The sequence below is a fragment of the Pan paniscus genome, chromosome 1 (assembly GCF_029289425.2).
Source record: "Pan paniscus chromosome 1, NHGRI_mPanPan1-v2.0_pri, whole genome shotgun sequence".
Classification (NCBI taxonomy): Eukaryota; Metazoa; Chordata; class Mammalia; order Primates; family Hominidae; genus Pan; species Pan paniscus.
This window is the reverse complement of record NC_073249.2, coordinates 95,220,334-95,241,889: the sequence shown is the minus strand read 5'-3', so window position 1 is coordinate 95,241,889 and position 21,556 is coordinate 95,220,334. Positions and strand designations below refer to the sequence as shown.

Below are 21,556 nucleotides of genomic sequence, written 5' to 3'. Positions count from 1 at the left end.
GCTATCCAATATGGTAGCCACTAGCCACATGGGGCTACTGAATTTAAGTTAATTACAATGCAATTAATAATTCAGTGGCTCAGCACACTAGCCACAGTTCGAGTGCTCAATAACCACATGTGGCTAGTGGTTGGCCTTTTTAGTGAAATGAGTTCAAGTGAAGACAATGAGTATGAATAACTCTTTTGAGAAGTTTGGCTGTAAGAGAAGCAAAGAAATGAGATGGTACCTGCAGGGAGATATGGGGTAGAGGGAAGGTTTTTAAAAGATGGTCATGGGCATGTTTCAAGGCTGGTGGGAATGATCTAGATGGAGGAGCTGCAGACAAGGAGAGGGGAGACAACCAAAGCGATAAAGTCTTAGAGCAGATGAGAGGGATGGGATCCAGGACACCGGGATGAGAGGAGGGATACGTCCTTCACTCTTGCTGGTACAGACGGAGGTAGGGGGTAGTTGGTAATGGGAAGATAAGGTATTTCTTGTATGCTTATTGCTATTTTTTCAATTAAGTGTGAAGTAAGGTAGTTTAAAGTGAGGAACAGGTGTATGGGTGCAAATCTGAAGAAAGAGGCAAAGATCTGAAATGGTTCTCTCAGCAGAGGAAAGAAAATTAAGAAGAAAAATGCTGGGAAAGGGATAAGAGTGTGGAGAGAGGGAACGTCACAGTCCTTTATTAAAAACCTTCAATGGCTCTCCACTGCTTCTGTGGTAAAAGCACTAATGTGACTAACAAGGAAGGCCCTGGTGGGCCACCCTGATCAACTCTCTAATATCCTCTAGCGCCAGCCCTCCCTCGTGCTCTCTGCTCCACCCATAAGTGCCTCCTCTCAGCCTCTTTGCCAGCTCTGCGCTTCTCCCACCACAGGATTTAACAGTGTCCTTCGCCTAGAACCCTCAGTCTTTCTCTCTTCATCATCCTTAAAGTCTCAGCTCAGGCAGTACTTCTTGGGGAAGCCCTTCCCCCTCTCCTTCGTAAGTCAAACTGTGCTATAATTGATTCTCGCTGCAACTCCAGCCCTTTGGAATACTTATCAAATATGAGATCTTACATTTCTTTAGGTGACTATTGGTTAACGTTTGGTTCCTGTTCTAAAAAAAATAGAAGATACTCCATAAGTGTTGAGTAAATAAAGTAGAAAGATCAGTTAGGAGGCTATTGTGACAGTCTAGATGAGACAGTGGCTTGGATTAGAGTGCTGACGCTGGAGGTGGAAAGAAGAGGAAGGGATTTGGGGTAGAAATTCTAAGTATAACCAATAGGACTTAAGGATGAGTTGACGAAGGAGGTAAAGGAGATAGAGGAAAAGATGATCCTCAGGTTTCTGACTTGAGCCACTGGGTAGACAGTGGTATCACTTACTAAGCTGGGAAAGACTTGGGGGAAATGAAGCGAAGGGGGCAAAACCCAAGAGTTCTGCTTTGGACATGTCATATTAGGGATGTTAATCCAAACAGAGGTGACAAGTAAGCAACTAGATGGAGGAATCGGGAGCTCTGAGTGGTCTCCAGCATTTAGATATTAAAAGTCATGGCTGTCGCGGTGGTTCATGCCTGTAATCCCAGCACTTTGGGAGGCTGAGGCGGGTGGATCATCTGAGGTCAGGAGTTGAAGACCAGCCTGGCCAACATGGTGAAACCCTGTCTCTACTAAAAATACAAAAATAGTCAGATGTGGCAGATGCCTGTAATCCCAGCTACTCGAGGAGCTGAGGCAAGAGAATTGTTTGAACCCAGGAGGCGGAGGTTGCAGTAAGCTGAGACTGCGCCACTGCACTCCAGCCTGGGTGACAGAGTGAGACTCCATCTCCAAAAAAATAAAAAAATAAAAAAAAAAAGAAGTCATAAAATTAGTTAACATCACCAACAAGAGTAGACAGAAAGGAAAAAAAGACCCAGCATAATTCACATTAAGAAGCAACTAGAGTATATTATTGTACGAGATAGTTAATAAACGTAGTTACTCAATTAGCATTTCCCCTCTCTATGCAACCTTCCTCAGCTCCCTGGCAGACAGTGGCAGCAGTGTCCTCTGTGTCCCCACAGCACTCTGCATTCACCTCCAATGGCACATTTCAATACTGCTATGGCTATATGTCTGCTACACACTCAGGGGCAGCAATTTTTTGTATCTTCCATCTAGTTCATAGTAAATTCTTACATTCTCAATGAATGGCTGACTTGAAGTCCTAGAAAGGATTTCATAGAAGATTTCACAGAAGAGAAAGAGGACATGCACTGAACCTATCATCTGAAGGACTGTGCTTAAAGATAAGGAGGTGCTTATTGAGAGTGAAGGATATGAATTAGTAGAAGAGCAGCTGGAGGGAGACTGGGCCTCTCCTTTTCCAGATGGCTTAAACAGTGGGCAGATGTGTGTTCTAAATTGGGTCATGTTGGGCAAAGGGCTACTTTTAAAAATTATGTTAAAAGTTCTTACATATCCATGAGAGTAACAATCTGAAAGAAAACTAGAAAAGGACAAGAACAGGTGGTTCACAGAAAAGGAAATGCAAATAACACATAAATATGAATAAATGAAATGTCATTACTTCTGATTTTTTTGTTTTTTTTTTGAGACGGAGTCTCACTCCATCACCCAGGCTGGAGTGCAGTGGCACAATCTCAGGTCACTGCAACTTCCGCCTCCTGGGTTCAAGTAATTCTCCTGCTCAGCCTCCAGAGTAGCTGGCATACAGGGGCATACCACCATGCTCAGCTATTTTTTGTATTTTTAGTAGAGATGGGGTTTTACCATGTTGGCCAGGCTGGTCTCAAATTACTGAGCTCAAATGATCCACCCACCTCGGCCTCCCAAAGTGCTGGGATTATAGGTGTAAGCCACTGCGCCCGGCTGACATTACTTCTATTAAGGAGAGACAAATTTAAAGTAACAAGATAGCATTTTTATAAGCTTTTTTCCTTAATGACTTTAAAATGGACAAGTTGGATGCCAAACATATGAAAATTCAAACAGTTAAGAGTGTACAATAAAAGTGTCCCTCCTTCCCCAGAAGCAAACACAGTTGCCAGTTTTTTCGATCCTTCAAGAAAATATTCTAGCCATATACAGACAATCTTCACCTCTCCCCTCACTTTACACCTTGCTTTTCCACTTTGTGATAGACCTTAGAGATTAAGAAAACATGCCTGTTGCATGGCAAGAGTGATGCCATCTTGATGCAAAACCACTATGACCACCAATATCTGACTCCCGCATCCCAAGGTGTTGGGTAGCATAAATAATTCCACACAAAGATGTCTACCAAGCCTCCCCACCAGCTAGTGCTCATAAGTTTCACAAGAAAGTATAATGTGTGACCAGCTGCATGTTTAACCAAAAAAGCCTCTATAGAAAGCACACTTTCTGGAGGGTAAGTGCAGGGATCCACCATCTTGCAGCCACCCAAGACATCATTTCTGTTCCTAAGTCCCTATTAAATGTTTACTTCTGAGAAACTGAATTTGTCAGCTTCTATTCAATGAAATACTATGCAGCTATGCAAGAAGTCTGGTAAGTAAAGGAGTCAACGTATAAAACAGAAGATATATTTGTTTAAAAAGACAAAAGGGAAAATGTGCTAGTTATGCACAGCAATTTCTAGAAGGACTCAAGAAACTGGTATAGTCATGTACTGCATAACAGCGTTTTGTTCAATGATAAATCACACATATGACAGGGGCCCTGTAAGATTATGATGGAGCTGAAAAATTCTTATCACCAAGTGCAGGGCTCTGTAACCTGTTAGGAACCTGGGCACACAGCAAGAGGTGAGTGGCGAGCAAGAAAGCATTCTGGTCCGAGCTCCGCCTCCTGTCGGATCAGCAGCAGCATGAGATTCTTGTAGGAGTGTGAACTCGACTGTGAACTGTGCATGCGAGGGATCTAGGCTACACGCTCCTTATGTGTTTACTATATTTTTATCATTATTTCAGCGTATACTCCTTCTACTTCTAGAAAAATAAGTAACTAAAAAAAGCCTCAGGCAGGTATTCCAGAAAGCACTGTTACCATAGGAGATGACGGCCCCCATGCATGTTATTGCCCCTGAACACCTTACAGTGGGACAAGACGTGGAGGTGGAAGACAGTGATACTGAGGATCCTGACCCTGTGTAGGCCTAGGCTAACAGCTAATGTATTTTCATCTTAGCTTTCAACAAAAAAGTTTAAAAAGTTAAAAAAAATAAAAAAAATTACAAACAGAAAAAAGACTCTAGAATTAAGGATATAAACAAAGGAAATATTTTTGGATAGCAGTACAACATGTTTGTGTTTTAAGCTAAGTATTATTACAAAAGAAACAAAAAATAAAAAAGTTAATAATAAAGTAAAAAATAAAGTAAAAATAAAGTAAAAAGGTTACAGTAAGCTAAGGTTAATTTATTAAAGAAAAATATTTTACATAAATGTAGTTAGCCTAAGTGAACAGTGTTTACAAAGCCTACATTAGTGTACAGTCATGTCCTAGGCCCTCATATTCATTCTCCACTCACTGGCTGACTCACCCACAGCAACTTCTAGTCCTGCAAGCTCCATTCATGGCAGGCGCCCTATACAGGTGTAGTATTTTTTTTATCCTTTATGCTGTCTTTTTACTGTATCTTTTCGCTGTTTAGATAGACACCAATACTTACCAGTGTGTTGCAGCTGCCCACAGTATTCACTACAGTTACATGCTGTACAGGTTTGTAGCCTAGGAGCAACCGGCCATACCATACAGCCTGTACGTGTGTAGGAGCCCATGCCATCTAGGTTTATGTAAATACACTCTGATGTTCTCACAACAACAAAACCATGCTTCTCAGACCGCATCCCAGTTGCTAATGCAGGGCTATAGTAATATATGGGTCTAGGGAGGGAAACTAGAAGTCTGAGACGGAAATGAGACTTTTCATTGAAATGACTACTTTTTCAATCAGCTTGAATGATTTTTTTCAAGATGGAGTCTTGCTCTGTTGCTCAGGCTGGAGTGCAGTGGCACGATCTCAGCTCACTGCAACCTCCGCCTCCCAGGTTCAATCAATTCTCCTGTCTCAGCCTCCCGAGTAGCTGGGACTACAGGCACCCGCCGCCACGCCCAGCTAATTTTTGTATTTTTAGTAGAGACAGGGTTTCCTCATATGGTCCGGCTGGTCTTGAACTCCTGACCTCAGGTAATCTACCTGCCTCAACTTCCCAAAGTGCTGGGATTACAGGCGTGAGCCACCATGTCTGGCCTGAATGATTTTTTAATGTACCTATACATTTCTTTAAAAATTAAAACTAGTCAAAAAATTAAAAAGGATCATGCTTACTGGAAGAGTGAACGCATTCACTCTTGGCAGGTCTATTGTCTTCTAAGAGGCCGTGGAGACAGGGCTGGACTTGTTTCCCTCAACTCGCCCTTTCTGTCCTACACAGCTAAAGCACACCCTTGTTTTCCCTGGGTTACAGACCATCCCCAACTGGTGACACATGCATTAGCCAGGACTAGGACACTCACTTGGGCTCGTGAGGAGGTCCGGACTGGTCGACCAACTTGAATTCAGCAGCAAAGCCATGGGAGCGGGCGTACTCCAAAAGGCCACCCACAGGGTTGGTGTTCAGGTATCTGACGAGCTCGCCAATCTTCCTGACCTTGTTGGGCATCATGGATTCCAAGTTATCAAGTGACTCTGAGATCATACCTTCAGGCTAAAGGAGAATCCATCAAACAGAGGAGCCGTAAACACTTCAGGAAATGTTGAGGGAGTCACTGGCAATCTTAAACCACTCAGTTGCTAAAAATGACCTGTATCTTTTGAGTAGGAAAACGCCCTACCTGGTTATCAGAAGCCATGGAGTTGGTCGCCTCCCCATGCAGGGCCTTCATGGCTTCCTCTGCGGCCATCTGCTTTGCCACTTTCTTGCTGGGAGCACTCACACTGGGGAAAGTTTGGGCTCCCACTGCAACACAGTATTGGAACCTGACAGGAGATGAAGCACGTAGAAGGATTAAAATGGTTTTGACTGAGGAGCCTGACCTAGCCTCTGCCAGGCTGCCATCCTCCACTACTGGTAATTTCCTTGAACACATCACCTCTGTGCAGTCACATCTCATGCAGTCACTTCTGCCTTGAACAGCCAGTGTCTCTTAGCCTGGCTGACCCCTTTCACCATTTAAGCATCAACCTAGTTTCACCTCTTCCAGGAACACTTCTCTTGAACATGTGAGTCTATAGACCCACAGGCAGAGAGCTTCTCAGGTCCTGTACCTTTCTGTCCCACCAACAGTGAGTGACCTCCAAGCCGTGAACCTCCCTAGTGCTTATAGAGGAGATAGAGAGTGGGCCAGGAATTCCCTTTGAATTCCTAATCCCTAATTGTCTGCCTCACAAGCAGCAACCAGGACCTCAGAGCCCTCCTTTCCCCATTTTGAAACAGGAGAAATTGGTCAATCTGCCATCCCTGAGGAGGCAAGGAAGAAAATGTGTCTCTTTTTCTTTCTGAGAAAACCTCAGCTGGACAGAGGACACGTAGGACATACTTGGGTTCATGGGCAGGGCCTTCTTTGGACAGGAGACGGAATTCGCAGGAGTTCCCCAATTTGTGCATACACTCAAGCAGTGTGGTGACGGGGCTCTTCCCAGAAAAGAAGGATGTGGCTGAAGGGGTGGGGGTCTGGGACTCTGCAGTCTAGAGAAAATGAGAGACAAGAAGAAAACAAAACTAAGAAAACACTGGTTAGTCCATCACAGAAGAAGGGATGGGGATGGGGGACTTTCTTCCCACCACCTGTCAAGGGGTTGGCTTCCCAAAGTTAAAGGGGCTGCTGGAGCTCTCATTCCGCATCTTCCAAGAGAGGAGATTGGCTTCAATAAACTTTCAGGTCTCTTTCAAGTCCGAAATTCTGTAAATCCAATTATGTTGGGACAGGAGCAGACAGAGGAGCTGGGTATGAGAGGAGGAAAGGTGGGCTGGCGAGATAGGGTAGAGGGAAGAGTGGGAAGCTGACTCCGAGACGGTGTCAATTGTTTAGGCTGGGATTGCCTCAAGGGAGTCAGTTACAATCCAGACACTGACAGGGAACTGATGTCCTCCCAGATGGCAGGAGGACACCTACCTTCTCTGATTCTTTCTCTGTGGAATAGTGGGATGATTCTTCTGATTTTCCACTGTCCTTGGCTTTGGCTTCCTCTAGCAGAATTGTCATGGCTTTCATAGCTGCATCCTGCTTGGCCACTTTCTTGCTTCCAGCTTCAGCTGGGGGAAACTCTCGGCCATTGATGACAACCTGGAATTTAAATCTTGACGGAAAGTGATTAGATGTGTGAACAGGAGTCTAGGTCACTCCTTCTGCCTTCTCCAAAGAGACCTTCAACCTGGAATTTTCTGCTACGCTAAGGGGCTTTTCACTTGTGGAGGAGATGAAGGGTAGGCCAAGGAACTCCTTCCTACTCCTTAAGGCTCAGCCTGTCCTTTCTTTTTGTAAACAAAGCAGCCAGTGACTCTTTCCCCATAGCTCAGTGAAGCAAACATAGGCACAGATGATAGGAAACTAGCTCAGGGGAAACCCACTATCTCTTTAACAATGAATTAAGATAAAACCCACACACACAAAAATGATGAGCCAAAAATTGCCATTATAATCTTGTGAGCAACCAAAAGACCTTCATTCTAAAGCAATTGTGGTAGACTGGCCTCCTCAAGGGAGGGTCCTAAAAGATAGTGAAGGCTTCTTATAACCCAGTCTCACACTCCCCACTACCTAGGGGGATCAGGCATCTGCCACTTATCAGTGGCCTGCTTTTGTCCCTAGACCTATATCACCGTAGTTTGTTATGAGTCACTCTATAGCACCATTTGTCTCCAGCTATTTTCTACATAACAAGGAATTTCCCCTTGTTATGTAGAAAATAAAAAAGCATTTGTTCTAGGCCTCTGGACTTAGCCTAGGCCCCCTTTGTTCAAGCTTTCAAATGTGGTGAGCTCTTTGCTCAGTCTGGGATTTCATGTAGAAAAGTAGGTCAAATTTCTTATTTCCTAGGTCTTCTGATATGTTTGAACATGGCACCAATGTTTCTTTTAGTGTGAGTCCAAAGAATGACTAACCACAAAATCCACTGCTTTCCTCCAACTCTGGGGAGGAGGGATGGAGGCAAAAGAGAATGACGGCCATCCAGTCTCTACCCCAAACAATCCAGCTCTGGCCTTGCCAGCTTTTGGACAGACACAACTCCTTTTCTTAACCGCTCTCCTGAAATGCCAAATTGGTGTCATGAAGACAGTCAAGACAAGGAATAAGGGCCCTAGCCAGGAATCTACACCCCTAGAAACCAGGCTAGGTAAACATAAAGGTCAGTGGAATTCTCCCCCATCCTACTGGCTCTTTCCCTGGCTGCAGCTGCAGCCACTCAGCTTCAGTGGTTTTGCTCTCTGTTATACCCTTCAGAAGCTCCTGTTTTCCTCAATCTGACTGGCCTATTAGGACCTACAGTGCAGGGCCTGACCAGCTATCTGAGTGAGGTAATCGCTGACTTCACAGCTCAGGAGTGGCAGCAAGTGCTAGCCTACCCATCTGTGCAGAGGAGGTTTATAAAATTAGAATCACCACCTTCAACAGGCAGGCAGCCGTGCACACGCTCCTCCATCCTTTCCCCCCAGGAGCTATGCAGAGGGGGGATTGTGGACCTGCTGCTGCTTAGCAGCACAACCCACCCCCCCTGTGTATGCAGCCTGCCCCAACCCACCTGCTCCTGCACCTCTCTCAGAAAACGGCTTAGGGAGGAGGGGAAGGCCTACAGAAGGGAATTAAGTCTTCATTACCTCTGCCTTAGGAGGCAGGCATGATATTGATGCATGGAGATCAATCATGTTTTTCTTTCTTCTTTCTTTTTCCAAGATGGAGTCTCACTCTGTCGCCCAGGCTGGAGTGCAGTGGCGCCAATCTCGGCTCACTACAACCTCCACCTCCTGGGTTCAAGTGATTCTCCTGCCTCAGCCTCCCGAGTAGCTGGGATTACAGGAAAGCACCACCACCCTCGGCTAATTTTTGTATTTTTAGTAGAGATGGGGTTTCACCATGTTGGCCAGGCTGGTCTCGAATTCCTCACCTCATGATCTGCCTGCCTCGGCCTCCCAAAGTGCTGGGATTACAGTCGTAAGCCACCGCCCCGGCCCCCAAGACCAATCATTTCTTTTTTTTTTTTTTGAGATGGAGTCTTGCTCTGTGGCCCAGGCTGGAGTGCAGTGGCGCAATCTCAGCTCACTGCAACCTCTGCCTCCTGGGTTCAAGTGATTCTCCTGTCTCAGCTTCCTGAGTAGCTGGGACTACAGGTGCATGCCACCACGCCCAGCTAATTTTTGTATTTTTAGTAAAGACAGGGTTTCACCATGTTGGCCAGGCTGGTCTCAAACTCCTGACCTTGTGATATGCCTGCCTCGGCCTCAAAAAGTGCTGGGATTACAGGCATGAGCCACCGTGTACGGCCAAAACCAATCATTTCTAAAGAAGCTTCATTACAGCCAACAGAGTCAACCTCCCCCTTGTTCAGCCAAGATTCTGGCTGGTCCAAGGTCTATATTCCCTGCTCAATATCTGGAGAAAGGGCCAATCAAGGGGGATTTAGCTAAAAGGCAGAAGGGAAGGAGGAAAAGATAGGCGCCACCAAACAGCACTGCTCACAAATCAGCCAAGACTGCGTCAGGAGCAAAAGCACCTGACCCCAATCCTAGGTACAGTTCCTGGGTGGTCTCTTACCGAGGTTCATGGGGTGGTCCACTCTGCTCTATCATGTTGAACTCACAGGTTTGACTAGCGAACTGGGCATATTCTAACAGCCCGCTGATGGGGTTCTTCAGCTGGCACTCTGTCAGTTTCTTGTAGGGTGAACACCGTGGCAAGCCATGACTGTAGAAGGAGGGCATCTCCATGATGGCTCGAAACTCACCTGGTGCTGCGCGGATACTATTCAAGTCATCTGGGATGTCATCTGTGGCCCACTGGCCATTTTCAAAGTCAACATACCCTGCTTTTGAGGGGCCATTGTAATGAACAGGTGGTTTCAGTCTTACTGGTTCTGGTCTGGCCTCTTGCCTGTTTTCTAACTTTATGACAGGTTCCTGCCCATTCTCCACTTTTTCTGTGGTTACCATGTTATTTGAGGCATTTGATGTGGGTATATTACAGGTGAGGAACTCTGCGTTTCTTTTGGTCTCAGGGATTGCAGCTGGAGCGGTTTCAGGAACACTGTTCGTATTTCTCTTGATTTGCATCCTCTCTCGCTTCTTGTCTGTCAAATGCCATATGGGAGGGGTTGTCCCTTGTCTATAGACATCCCCCTGCCTTTCCATGTCAATTAGCACGGCATTTATATCTCGGGCCTTGGTAAGGCCAATATTTTTAGCCAAATTCAGGGCAGAGGAGTCAGACACATTGAAGAGATAGTCGCAGATTTTCTCCTTGATCTCGGCCATGTCTAAAAACTCAAGAGGATCTTCCAAGGCAGATGTGGAGTTGCTGTCTTCAGGTTCCAAACCTGGGTCTGAGTTTGGGGCTCCTTGGCTATGACCGTCTGGTCTTACCACTCCGCTGTGCTGGTTCCAAGCCTGAGTGGAGACCGCGATTTTCCACAAAGGGGGTGTTCCTGCCTCTTTCTGTAGCTTGCCCTTCTTTGCCAGGGAGTATAAAACTCGATTGATTTCTTTCTTCGGAGTCCCAAGTTTCCCAGACAGATCATGTGCTGTGGTGACCTTCCCTTCCCCAAGCTCTTCCAGGAACTTTAAGATCCTTTGTTCCTGATCTTGGTAGATACTCAGTTCCTGGAAATGTGAGGAAAGGCAATCAACACCTCTCTGTGGCAGACTCCTGCCACGTGGTGAAGGATGCTGGAACCCTCTCTGGAGCCCCTGACTTCCGAGATGCACGCCCCTGGGGACACCCCTGATGTCCACTTGCCTGCCTCTGGTACTGGAGGCAAGTAGTACTGGAAACCTTGGCCGGAGTCCTGGGAGGGAAGGTGGCAGTGACGGTGTCTGCTTTCCAATCACCGGCGCTTCTGGGAGCTGCCCCTTGAGAAATTCTATTTGCTTAAGCAGGAAACTACTGGGGGAAGATCCTGGCCCAGGCTGCTGGTATCTGAGCTGTCTGTGCTCATAGCCTTGAAATGGATGGGTGTAGTATCCGTTGAGGGAATACCCCTGCAGAATAAGACAGTGGAAAAGAAAATGAATTAGGGCTGCAGTGGTGAACCTGTGGAGGCCCCTCCCTTTGCTGCCTGTGGAACAGCCCTTGAAGGGCTGAGAAGGCAATTGAGCCATGGGCTTATGACTTGGCTAGGGTGACTTGCCTGCCTCCTAAATCCTGCCTAGGGGCCTGCCAACAGGAACACAGAGAGGGGAGCAGGAGGCAAAGCACGCAGAACTTCCAGGAGTACAGAGGTTCTGAGGCCTCAGCATAGCCTCTCCAGCAACCTAACTTACTTTTCCCTTTGACAGAATTTAAGGGAGTTGAGAAGGTAATTTTCTAGTTACCAAAACAATTACCCCTTTAAAATCAGAACAACAAATATATGTTATTTTGTTTTGAAAACAAAAACAAAATAACCTGAAATAACCAGAACAATCACATGAAATAACAGTAACCAAGGGAGATGGGACTAGGGAAGGGACGAGATGACCTCTCCTTAAGTCAGGCTCACCAGTGCACCCCCTGCCCACCTGTCTCTAAGATCTATCGTTTAGATGACTATGACAAAAGAAGAAATGTGATTGGATGAAACTGAACCCCAGTCCGCCAAGGCTGTAACAGCGCAGTAACGAAAACAATCTCCAGGTGGGAAAAGGCCACGGGACCTCAGAGTCATCTCTGTGGCTCTTCACTGCCATCCCAGGAGGATCAGAATTTGGTTTTCAGGGAGCTGGAGGGTTTCCTGATAAAAATGGCACACTGTCCTCACTCTTCAGTGTGGTACCCAGGCTCAGAAGGGATGCCAGAGACTTTTGCCCAAACCACCCAGGCTCTCCTGGATGTGTGGAGCTGGCAGCATCTGCTCCTCACCACCTCAGACCAGTCCTACCTTCCCTAGCTACTTCCCCATAGCTGCTTCCACCGCACGTTCTTCTGAACCCTGACGGACAGGGCACAAGCAACCCCATGTTCTCATATGCACATTTACCAGAACACCAAGCACCTGTGACCCCTTTCCCCACCCACCCACCTGCAAACCAGTACTGTCTTCTCCCCAGGGCTGTTCACTGGAGGGTGATGGAGCCAGGAAGTACTTATAAGCCTGGGGGTGTCAGTAAACACCTTGCTTCCTTTCCCTGGGGCTTGTAGACTGGGAGGAGGGATTCTGACAACATTTACTCACACTCACCGCCCCCTCCTCAGACTCTCCTGAAGGCTGCACAGGTAGAGGTGGGACCCTTTCTTCCATAACTCTAGCCTTCTACTCTTCCACATCCTGACACACTTAGGGGATTTCAGCATTCTTGTCAATCACTCTCATGGTGTCCTGGCTACGAGGATCCTTAACCCAGTGATCTCCATCCCTACCTTTCTGCCACACAATTGGCTTGTCTAGCTACTCCTTCAATCTCACTATGACTCTAACCTAGGCCATCACACCAAGACCTCAAATCCTGCAACTCTTTTCCAGTGGCTGATAAACTTTTTCTATAAAGGGCCAGACAGCTCTGCCACTGTAGCACAAAAACAGCCTCACACAATATGCAAAACTTTATTTACAATTCATTTACCATGAAGCTTTATTTATAAAAACAGGTAGTTTGTACCTGTGGGCCATAGTTTCTTGACTCCTGCTCTTTTCTGATGGTGACTTCCCTGTGTTTCTACAACTTCACTCCTTACTCTGGTGGAACCTGCTCCTCGCATGACCCCGGTGAAGCTGCCAGTAAGCCACCCTGATTCTTCCCCACTCTGACTTCACACACCTCCTCACCCCACCTGGATCTCATGGTCAGTTCCCTTCTCCACCCAAGGCCCACTGTCCCCCTTTTCTTCTCCAAAGCTTCCCAGCGGTACTGGAGAAGGACCTTGACTTGTGCTAACAGGGTCCATAAAAATTCCTTCTCTTGAACCTCAGTTGGGTCTTCGCTGTGTGGTGGTCAATTGTGTTTAACAAACATGCCTTAGTTCACTGTGGATTGAGTACTCTTCTTTTAAAAAATTCTCCTCCCAGGGTTTGGTGACCCAGCAAAGGTCTTTCACCTCTTTTTTCTTCTTTGTCCCTTTTTCCCACCCCTTATCATTTTTTAATAGCTACTGTATTAACGGATCCACCCTTTATATAATCAGTCTCCAAGGTTTTAAGGACCTCTTCTTCCTTTATAATTTATTTCCTAGGTTGCTTTAATCACTGCCCCAACCTAAACTAGCCCTCTGAAGCAAGAGCACTCAAATCTACTATGTCCAGCCACTACCTTGTGTGGGAGCTTAAGATCTGAATTTCCAACTATGTCGACAGTCTGTCCACTTAAATATCCTGCCATAACTCAAACAGCACATATTCTGAACCAAATTAATAGTTCCCTCAAACTCAGCTCCTTCTCCTGTAGTTCTTATTGCTAATGGCATCACTCTCCTCCTAGCCTATTAAGGCTAGAAACCTGCGTCATCTTTGCTGCCCGCCTCCTGGCCTCATCTCCTGGATCTCATCAGGTAGTTGCCAAGTCCCGCCTTGTCTGCCACCTCTGTACTGTGTCTTAAATGTGTTTTCTTCCAGTTCCAGCCCCTCATTACCTCTTACTGGGCCATTGCAAAGGCCTCTAATCTTTCTATCCCTCTACATGCCAACCCAGGTGGCACATCTCCCTCCACAGCCACCTATCACAACTCTGACCCTTTCCTTATAGAGCTCCTTAAATGCCACTTGCTTCAGGAGACTCCTGACTCCCACCTTCTTCAGCCCTTGGGGTTTCCTCTCCTTGAGCTTCTCCTACTCAGCACCTGTTAAACCATTTACTCTCCCTTGTATCAGAGCTACTGGATTTTTTTTTTTTTTTTATGGCACACACAGATTGCAGTGTCTGAAAGGTAATTAACATTAGGTGTCCTATAAGTTATACTCAACTCTCCACTCTCAATATTCCCAACACAGTACTGATGAGGGGCTTCAGTTGATTCCATGGTGAGCTCTTGGGGGTCAAGGACTATGCTTCAATCATCTCAACCTCCCTAGCACTTGGCACAAAGCTGATTCTCAACAAACATTTGTTGAATTAATGACTGCATGAACAAGACGCCACTATGCAAGCAATCATTTCTTTCTTGTTCCTCTTGCTGCACCCTCACGCCCACCATATTGCTAGGGACAGAGGCAAATGTGTGTACAGAGTGAGTGCTGGCTCCCAGAGCTGAATTATGGGACTTAGGGGTTCTCCTATTAGCTCTTTGAGTGACCTTGGGAAAAAAAAATTGTGTCTCAAAGTGGCTAAAGTCAGTTAAAAGCTAAATGTTTTTAAAACTGCTACTCTTGGCCCAAATCTGGAAAATATTTTAATGTCTGTCTATAGAAGAATTAAATTATGAAACATTCATTCTATGGAATAGTACTCACACGGTTATTTTTTTTTTGTGAGACGGAGTCTCGCTCTGTTGCCAAGCTGGAGTGCAGTGGCATGATCTCGGCTCACTGCAATCAGACTGGAGTGCAGTGTGATCTCAGCTCACTGCAATCTCCGCCCACCGGGTTCAAGTGATTCTCCTGCCTCAGCCTCCGGAGTAGCTGGGATTACAGGCACACGCCACCACACCCAGCTAATTTTTGTATTTTTAGTAGAGATGGGGTTTCACCATGCTGGCCAGGATGGTGTCGATCTCCTGATCCGCCCTCCTCGGCCTCCCAAAGTGCTGGGATTACAGGCATGAGCTACCACGCCCGGCCAGTTATTTTATTTTTTAAAAATGTGTCATATCTATTTGTATTCACCTGGGGATAAGTTAGGAATCATATAATGTTCAATAAAACAAAAAGTTGTAGAATAGTATGTACATTATAATTTTTTTCCCTAAACAAAAAGAGAAAATCCATGAATGTGTATGTGTGCGCACAATGGAATGAACACAGAGAAAAGAAAGGAGATGTAAGTTTGCTAAGGATATCTTAGGGCAGTAGGGTTAGAGGGAGAGGAGGAGATTATTAATTTTTCTTTTTGCCCCCCTTAAATCCCCTAAACACCAAGCCACCGTTGAGTACAGCCATTTGGAAAGCTACGGAATAGGAGAGCAAGAAAGTGAGCAAGCAACCCATAGTGATCCTTTCTAAATCTCTCAGCATCACCTCTATGCAAATCACATAACAACTCATTTAACATTCATTGCCTCCCAGATTTCACTTTAATCTGGTCTCACATATTTAGGATCAAGAGATAAGCACTACCCCCTTTGCCTTTACCACACAGGTTCCACAGTGCAATACACTGACACCTGTGCAGAAATGCTTTTCCTTCAAGTCAGGCGTCCTTAATCCTTTCAAAGGAGTGCTTTAAAAAAAAAAATATATATATATCTTAACAAAATTGAGGTATATAATTTAGATACAGTAAAATTTATCCTTTTAAGTGTATAAATCTATGAGTTTCGACAATCGCCACCACAATCAAGATATAGAACATTTCTATTTCCCTAAAAAGTTTTTTCATGCCACTCAACAATCAATTTCTTCCACGATACCCAGTCCCTGGCACCCACGGATCCACTTTCCATCCCTATAACTGTGGTTTTTTTTTTCCAGAATGTCATATAAATGGACTCATACAGTATGCAGCCTTTTGAGTCTGGCTTCTCGTGCTTAGCATAACGCACTTGCGAGTCACCCGTGTTGTTACTTGTAACAGTATTTCCTCTTCACTACTAAGCAGTATCCCATTATGTGGATGTATTTCAGTTTATCTGTTAACCTGCTGAAGGCCATTTGTGTTTTCCCAGTTTTTAGCTATAATTTATAAAGTGGTTAACAAGCTTTCTCCTACAGCTTAAGTGCCATTTTTAACTCCCAGAAGGCCTTCAGGAGGTGGATAAGGTGAGCTGAGGATAGTGTGCGCTGCTCAAAGTCCGAACGTTGTTCAAGTGGGGCTAAAGCGGGGATAGGGGGTTCACAAGGGGCCCTAGCAGAAAGGGAGACGATGTGTCTGCCTTGACATGGGCTCAGGCCTTCCTACTCAGACGGGGGCGCATTTTCCCCCAAGCCCTCTTCACGCACTGCTCCATTCTGCAGAATTAATGAGCAGGATACAAATTCACAAATTCCTAAACCAGCAATGCTGCTTGGCAAGACTACACACACACGCGCACACACACACACACACACTCTCTCACAAGACGCACAAATTCCTAAACCAGCAATGCTGCTTGGCAAGACCACATACACCCACACACCCACACACACACAAACACTCACAAGACGCACAAATTCCTAAACCAGCAATGCTGCTTGGCAAGACGACACACACACACACACACTCTAACACTCACAAGATGCACACGCTACGCACTGCAACACAAAGCCTGTGAGGTTGTAAACGAACCCAGACGGCGGCGAAGGTCCAAGGCCGGCCCGTCTTACCTGCCGCGGATTCATTGCGCCCGCGAGGCATTGCCCGGCCCGACCCGCCGGCGGCACGACCCTGGCCCGACCGCTGGGCCGCGCCAGCCCCTCGAGGCCCCCACGCCTCCGCTACTCCGCACTGGAAGTGGCCCCGGGGCGTCGGCACGGGAAACTCCGCGGGTCTGCGCGCCGGGCCCAAGATGGCTCCGGTTCAATTTCGCTTTCGTTTCCTCGGAAAGCCTTCCCCTCCGGAAAGTTTGGCCAAGAGGAGGGGCTTGAGCAAATCTTGCGCCACGCTTGGTTTCAGGCCGGTTACAAGTCGAACCCCTCCGCTGCATGAGAACTACGGAAGGTACTTTTTTTTTTTTTGAGACGGAGTCTCGCTCTTTTTGCCCAGGCTGGAGTGCAATGGCGCAATCTCGGCTCACTGCAACCTCTGCCTCCCGGGTTCAAGCGATTCTCCTGCCTCAGCCTCCGGAGTAGCTGGGATTACAGGCGAGCGCCATCACTCCTGGCTTTTTTTTTTTTTTTTTTTTTTTGTATTTTTAGTAAGAACAGGGTTTCACCACGTTAGCCAGGGTGGTCTCGAACTCCCGGCTTCAAGAGATCCGCCCACCTCGGCCTCCCAAAGTGTTGGGATTACAGGCGTCAGCCCCCGCGCCCGTCCGGTACTGTTTAGGAAAACCGCCGTTTCAGTACTGAGCTCCTAATTCCCCGCACAGGCCGTAGGCAGGAATACACGAATAGAGCAAAAGGAAAACAAAGGCACACAAAACCTCAGGCCAGAAACAGCATGACGCCCGGTCCTCCCTCTCTCCGCGCCAGCGCGGTGGTGGCCGCGTCTCCAATGTGGAGGTCGGGGGGGATGGGCGGGAGCGCAGATCTCGTCAAACGACCAAGGTTCCCACCGTGGGACCTTGTTAATGCTCCTACTATGTTATAAATTTAAGCAAGCAGATGCCAGCCAGTAAAAAGTACCAAGAGTAGCAACAGCAGCAGTGAACAATTTAGGATCTAGGTCATAAAAACTACCCCACCAGGCAAATGGTTAAGTACTTTACATGTATTATCTCCCTTAATCTTCACAACAGCCCTCCAAGGTAGGCATTATTCCCACTTTGCAGGTGTAGAAACCGAGGCTTGACTAAGGCCACGCTGCTGCCAAATCCAGGTCTGAAGGCTTTAGTAAAGCTCAGTCTTCAGCGCTTCTCTACACTCATTCTAATTACACCATTACTTTCAAAAAGATAACTTTTGTTATCTAGAGGGACAAAAGTCAAATTTGCTTCATGGTCAGGCTTCTCTAACTGCTCGATTTTTGTTCAAGGTATCTGGGAAACGATTATTCTAGGGTTCAACACCATCCTCACCTGTGAGAATGTTCTTTCCCTGTGTTTAATCTTAATTTTACCCCCATGCTTATGAAATTACAAGGCAGTCCCTTTATAGCAGTATCTCCAGCTGATGCCCTTTCATGGTGTTAGTCACTCCAAATTAACATTCCCTTGCAGGCTGGGCTCTTGTCTTCCTTCTGGGCCTTTGCACATTCTATTCGTTGGCCTAGCATGCACCTCCTCCACGGCTTCCCGTGAATCAACCTTTCAAATTTACAAGGGAGGCCTTCCCCACAGCAGGTAGGGGGAGAGGAGGGGGAGCAGGTGCTGTTTGTGGTTTCTTACTCCATGCTTCTCGAGTTACTGGGCACCTACCCCTAATAGGGCACTTGCACACTGCGCTAAAAACGCCCCATTCGATCATTTAACAAAACTTTACTAAGCACCTAATTATGTGGCAGATACTGTGTTAAGCACCCAGGATATGACACAAATAAGAGCGCCATCCTTTAGCTAGTCTGGTAGGGAAGATGGATGCCTCAGTAATCACAATTATCATGTACTTCTTGTTCATATATCTGCCTCTAGAATCGTCAAGTCATCTCCTCGGGGGCAGGAAGCATGTTTTATATCCTTATATTCGCCTTCAGAGGGCTGGTTAGTTGAAAGAATAACAGACCCCTCAGTAGGTATAACAATGGGCAAAAACAATCGAAAGACAACTTCACAGGAGATAAAAAATATCAAACATATGAAAAGGTTCTCAACCCCATCACATCAGAGAAATGCACAGTATAGCTACAGTGAGCTACTGTCCATTCACCAGACAGACAGCATTAGCCATCTGATTAGACCAGGTGGCAGCAAGGATGCAGAGAAGCTCTTAGTCACTACAGGAAACCAGTTTACCATTATCTAGAAAGGTAATGGTAAACCCCAAGAAGTTCATGGTTGCATTATTTGTAATATCTCTAATAGCCCCCAAACTGGAAACAACCCAAATGTCCATCAAAAGTAAAATGGATAAATGGTGGCATATGCCCATGATGGAATACAATACAGCAACAAAAATGAAAGATCTACGCATGCAACAAGGTAGCTAATTATCTAAATATGATACTGAGTGGGAAAAGCCATATGTATACTATATGATCCCACTTACAGAAAGTCCCAAGCCAGGCAAAACTGAACTATAGTATGCTCTGCATAAAAGACAAAATGAGGCCAGGCGCAGTGGCTCATGCCTGTAATCCCAGCACTTTAGGAGGCTGAGGTGGGCGGATCATGAGGTCAGGGGATCGAGACCATCCTGGCCAACATGGTGAAACCCCATCTCTACTAAAAATACAAAAAATTAGCTGGGCATGGTGGCGTGTGCCTGTAGTCCCAGCTACTGGGGAGGCTGAGGTGGTAGAAACGCTTGAAGCAGGGAGTCGGAGGTTGCAGTGAGCCAAGATTGTGCCATTGCACTCCAGCCTGGAGACAGAGCAAGACACCGTCTCAAAAAAAAAAAAAAAGACAAAATTGTGGTTAATCACTTCTAGGGAGAAAGGTGGGAGTTTTGACTGGGAAGAAATCTTTTGGGTACCGGTGATGTTCTAGCTCTTGACTTGGGTAGTGGCTACATATGTTTGCTTTCCAATAATTTCATTATACATTTATGTTTTATTCATGTTTCTGTATATATATGCTGTATTTCACAAATTTAAAAGGTAAAAACAAACAAGAACCACAACAAACTCTTGCTGTTGCAATTCCAGTCCACTTCCCCATGTTTTTTTTCCTCCGTTTAAGTAACAGGAGTTATATCTTACCTCTGCTTTCTTGTCTTCAGGCAAGACAATCTGAAAGCCTTTACCCTTCTTCAGAAATGATCCAGAAAAGCTTTAATCACAACTACTGTGCGAGGGAAGCTGCACCGCTGCTCCCCCCACCCCTTTTAATCTAACATAGGACACAGTGGCAAAGCAGTGAACTTTCCTCAAGAGAAGGTCAGTTTATGCCTTGAAAGAACAACAACTCCTATTGTCATTTAATCTTAGCAGCTCAAGTAACTGCAGACAGTCTTATTCATAAACGTTTCATCTCCTCCCCCTCAGTAATTGTTTTAACTCCCCCATGGTTGTGAGGTGATGATGTCTTTTTTTTTTTTTTTAACTGTTCTATTGTAGGAACTTGACGAGTTGGATGAAAGTCTTTAAAAAAATTAACCAAAAATAATAGGTTTATTTCAGAAAATACAGACAAGCAAACACAATAAAAATCACCCATTGTTAATTCATCATTCATCTGTGCCTACCCTTCGAGCATTTTCCCTGTGCGTAACTTCCCCGTGCGTAACGGCACTGCCAACACATGGGTGGCCAGTCCTCTCAAGGGAGGAGCTCTTCCTATAAAGAATGGCTCACCTCCCCAGGGGCCTGTGAAATGACCCCAGATGTATCTATACCACCTAGGGCTACTTATTAAAAACCACCTAAATGATTAAGAGTTACTGTCTACAAATGAAGTACTCAGAAACTCAGTATTCTCAGAAGTCTGGCTTCCACATAGCAGTGCCAAGCTCTAGCTCTATAGGTGCATTCAGGGGGTGAGACTTCCCCACCTATAGGAAAGGACATGCTATTATCAGGGCTCCTGAGTTGGTTTTGTTTTCCAATCCCTGCTATTCTTGCTTTTTAACTATAAGTAACTGTTAGTCTGACTTAGTAATTGTTAATTTGGTTTGTTGTGGATCTTCTGTTTAACCTTACTGCGTGCAGGGATACATGTTTACAACAAGTCTTTTTTAATCTGTAATTTCCTATAACCAGACTTTACTACACACATGGGCTATATCCAATTGGAACATCTATCTCCTGTCTACTGTAAAGCAGATGTCTGCAAACTCCTTCAGTATTTGCTCATACAGTGATACTGGGACAGAAATGTACTGCCTGTGAATGTATTCTAAACAATTTGCAACATATTATCAAAGAAAGTAATAAATTACTCAGGTTTTTTTTGTTTTTTTTTTTTTTTTGAGATGGAGTCTCGCTCTGTCACCCAGGCTGGAGTGCAGTGGTGCAATCTTGGCTCACTGCAAGCTCCGCCTCCTGGGTTCACGCCATTCTCCTGCCTCAGCCTCCCGAGTGGCTGGGACTACAGGCGCCTGCCACCACGCCCGGCTATTTTTTTGTATTTTTATTAGAGATGGGGTTTCACTGTGTTAGCCAGGATGGTCTCGATCTCCTGACCTCGTGATCTGCCGGTCTAGGCCTCCCAAAGTGCTGGGATTACAGGTGTGAGCCACCGCGCCCAGCCTGCTCAGTTATTTTTAAGTACCAGGGCATCATTTTAGAATAACTCTTAGGAAATGTATAGTAAGCAATTCAGAGTTGCTAGGCACAAATTTATTGCCCTCCTTTTTTGTTATCGTCGTTTCTCCTCAATTCTTTATCACTGAGTTTTTATTCCACTACAACAGTTCCTAACAACATTAATTTTCTTTCTTTCTTTCTTTCTTTCTTTTTTTGAGACAGAGTCTCGCTCTGTTGCCCAGGTTGGAGTGCAGTGGTGCGATCTCAGTTCACTGCAACCTCCACCTCCCAGGTTCAAGTGATTCTCCTGTCTCAGCCTCCCGAGTAGCTGGGACTACAGGCACATGCCACCATGCCTGGGTAATTTTTTGTATTTTTAGTAGAGATGGGGTTTCAC

At 45.8% G+C, this 21,556-nt stretch overlaps 1 protein-coding gene across 4 annotated transcripts in view; it reads right to left on the bottom strand.

Moving 5' to 3' along the window:
- Nucleotides 1-21,556, bottom strand: part of ADAR (adenosine deaminase RNA specific) — a 49,640-nt gene that overhangs the window by 10,042 nt on the left and 18,042 nt on the right. For 2 of the 4 annotated variants that reach the window (XM_034936477.3, XM_055101147.2), the window contains exons 2-6: nt 9,719-11,157; nt 7,082-7,265; nt 6,506-6,654; nt 5,801-5,945; nt 5,483-5,673 (exon numbers count right to left, since the gene is read on the bottom strand). In XM_034936477.3, coding sequence (XP_034792368.2) covers nt 5,483-5,673; nt 5,801-5,945; nt 6,506-6,654; nt 7,082-7,265; nt 9,719-11,157 — 2,108 coding nt within the window. Of the gene's footprint in view, nt 1-5,482; nt 5,674-5,800; nt 5,946-6,505; nt 6,655-7,081; nt 7,266-9,718; nt 11,158-16,544; nt 17,118-17,142; nt 17,162-21,556 lie in introns of those variants that run through there. The other 2 variants (XM_063605031.1, XM_034936479.3) reach the window with 2 other exon arrangements.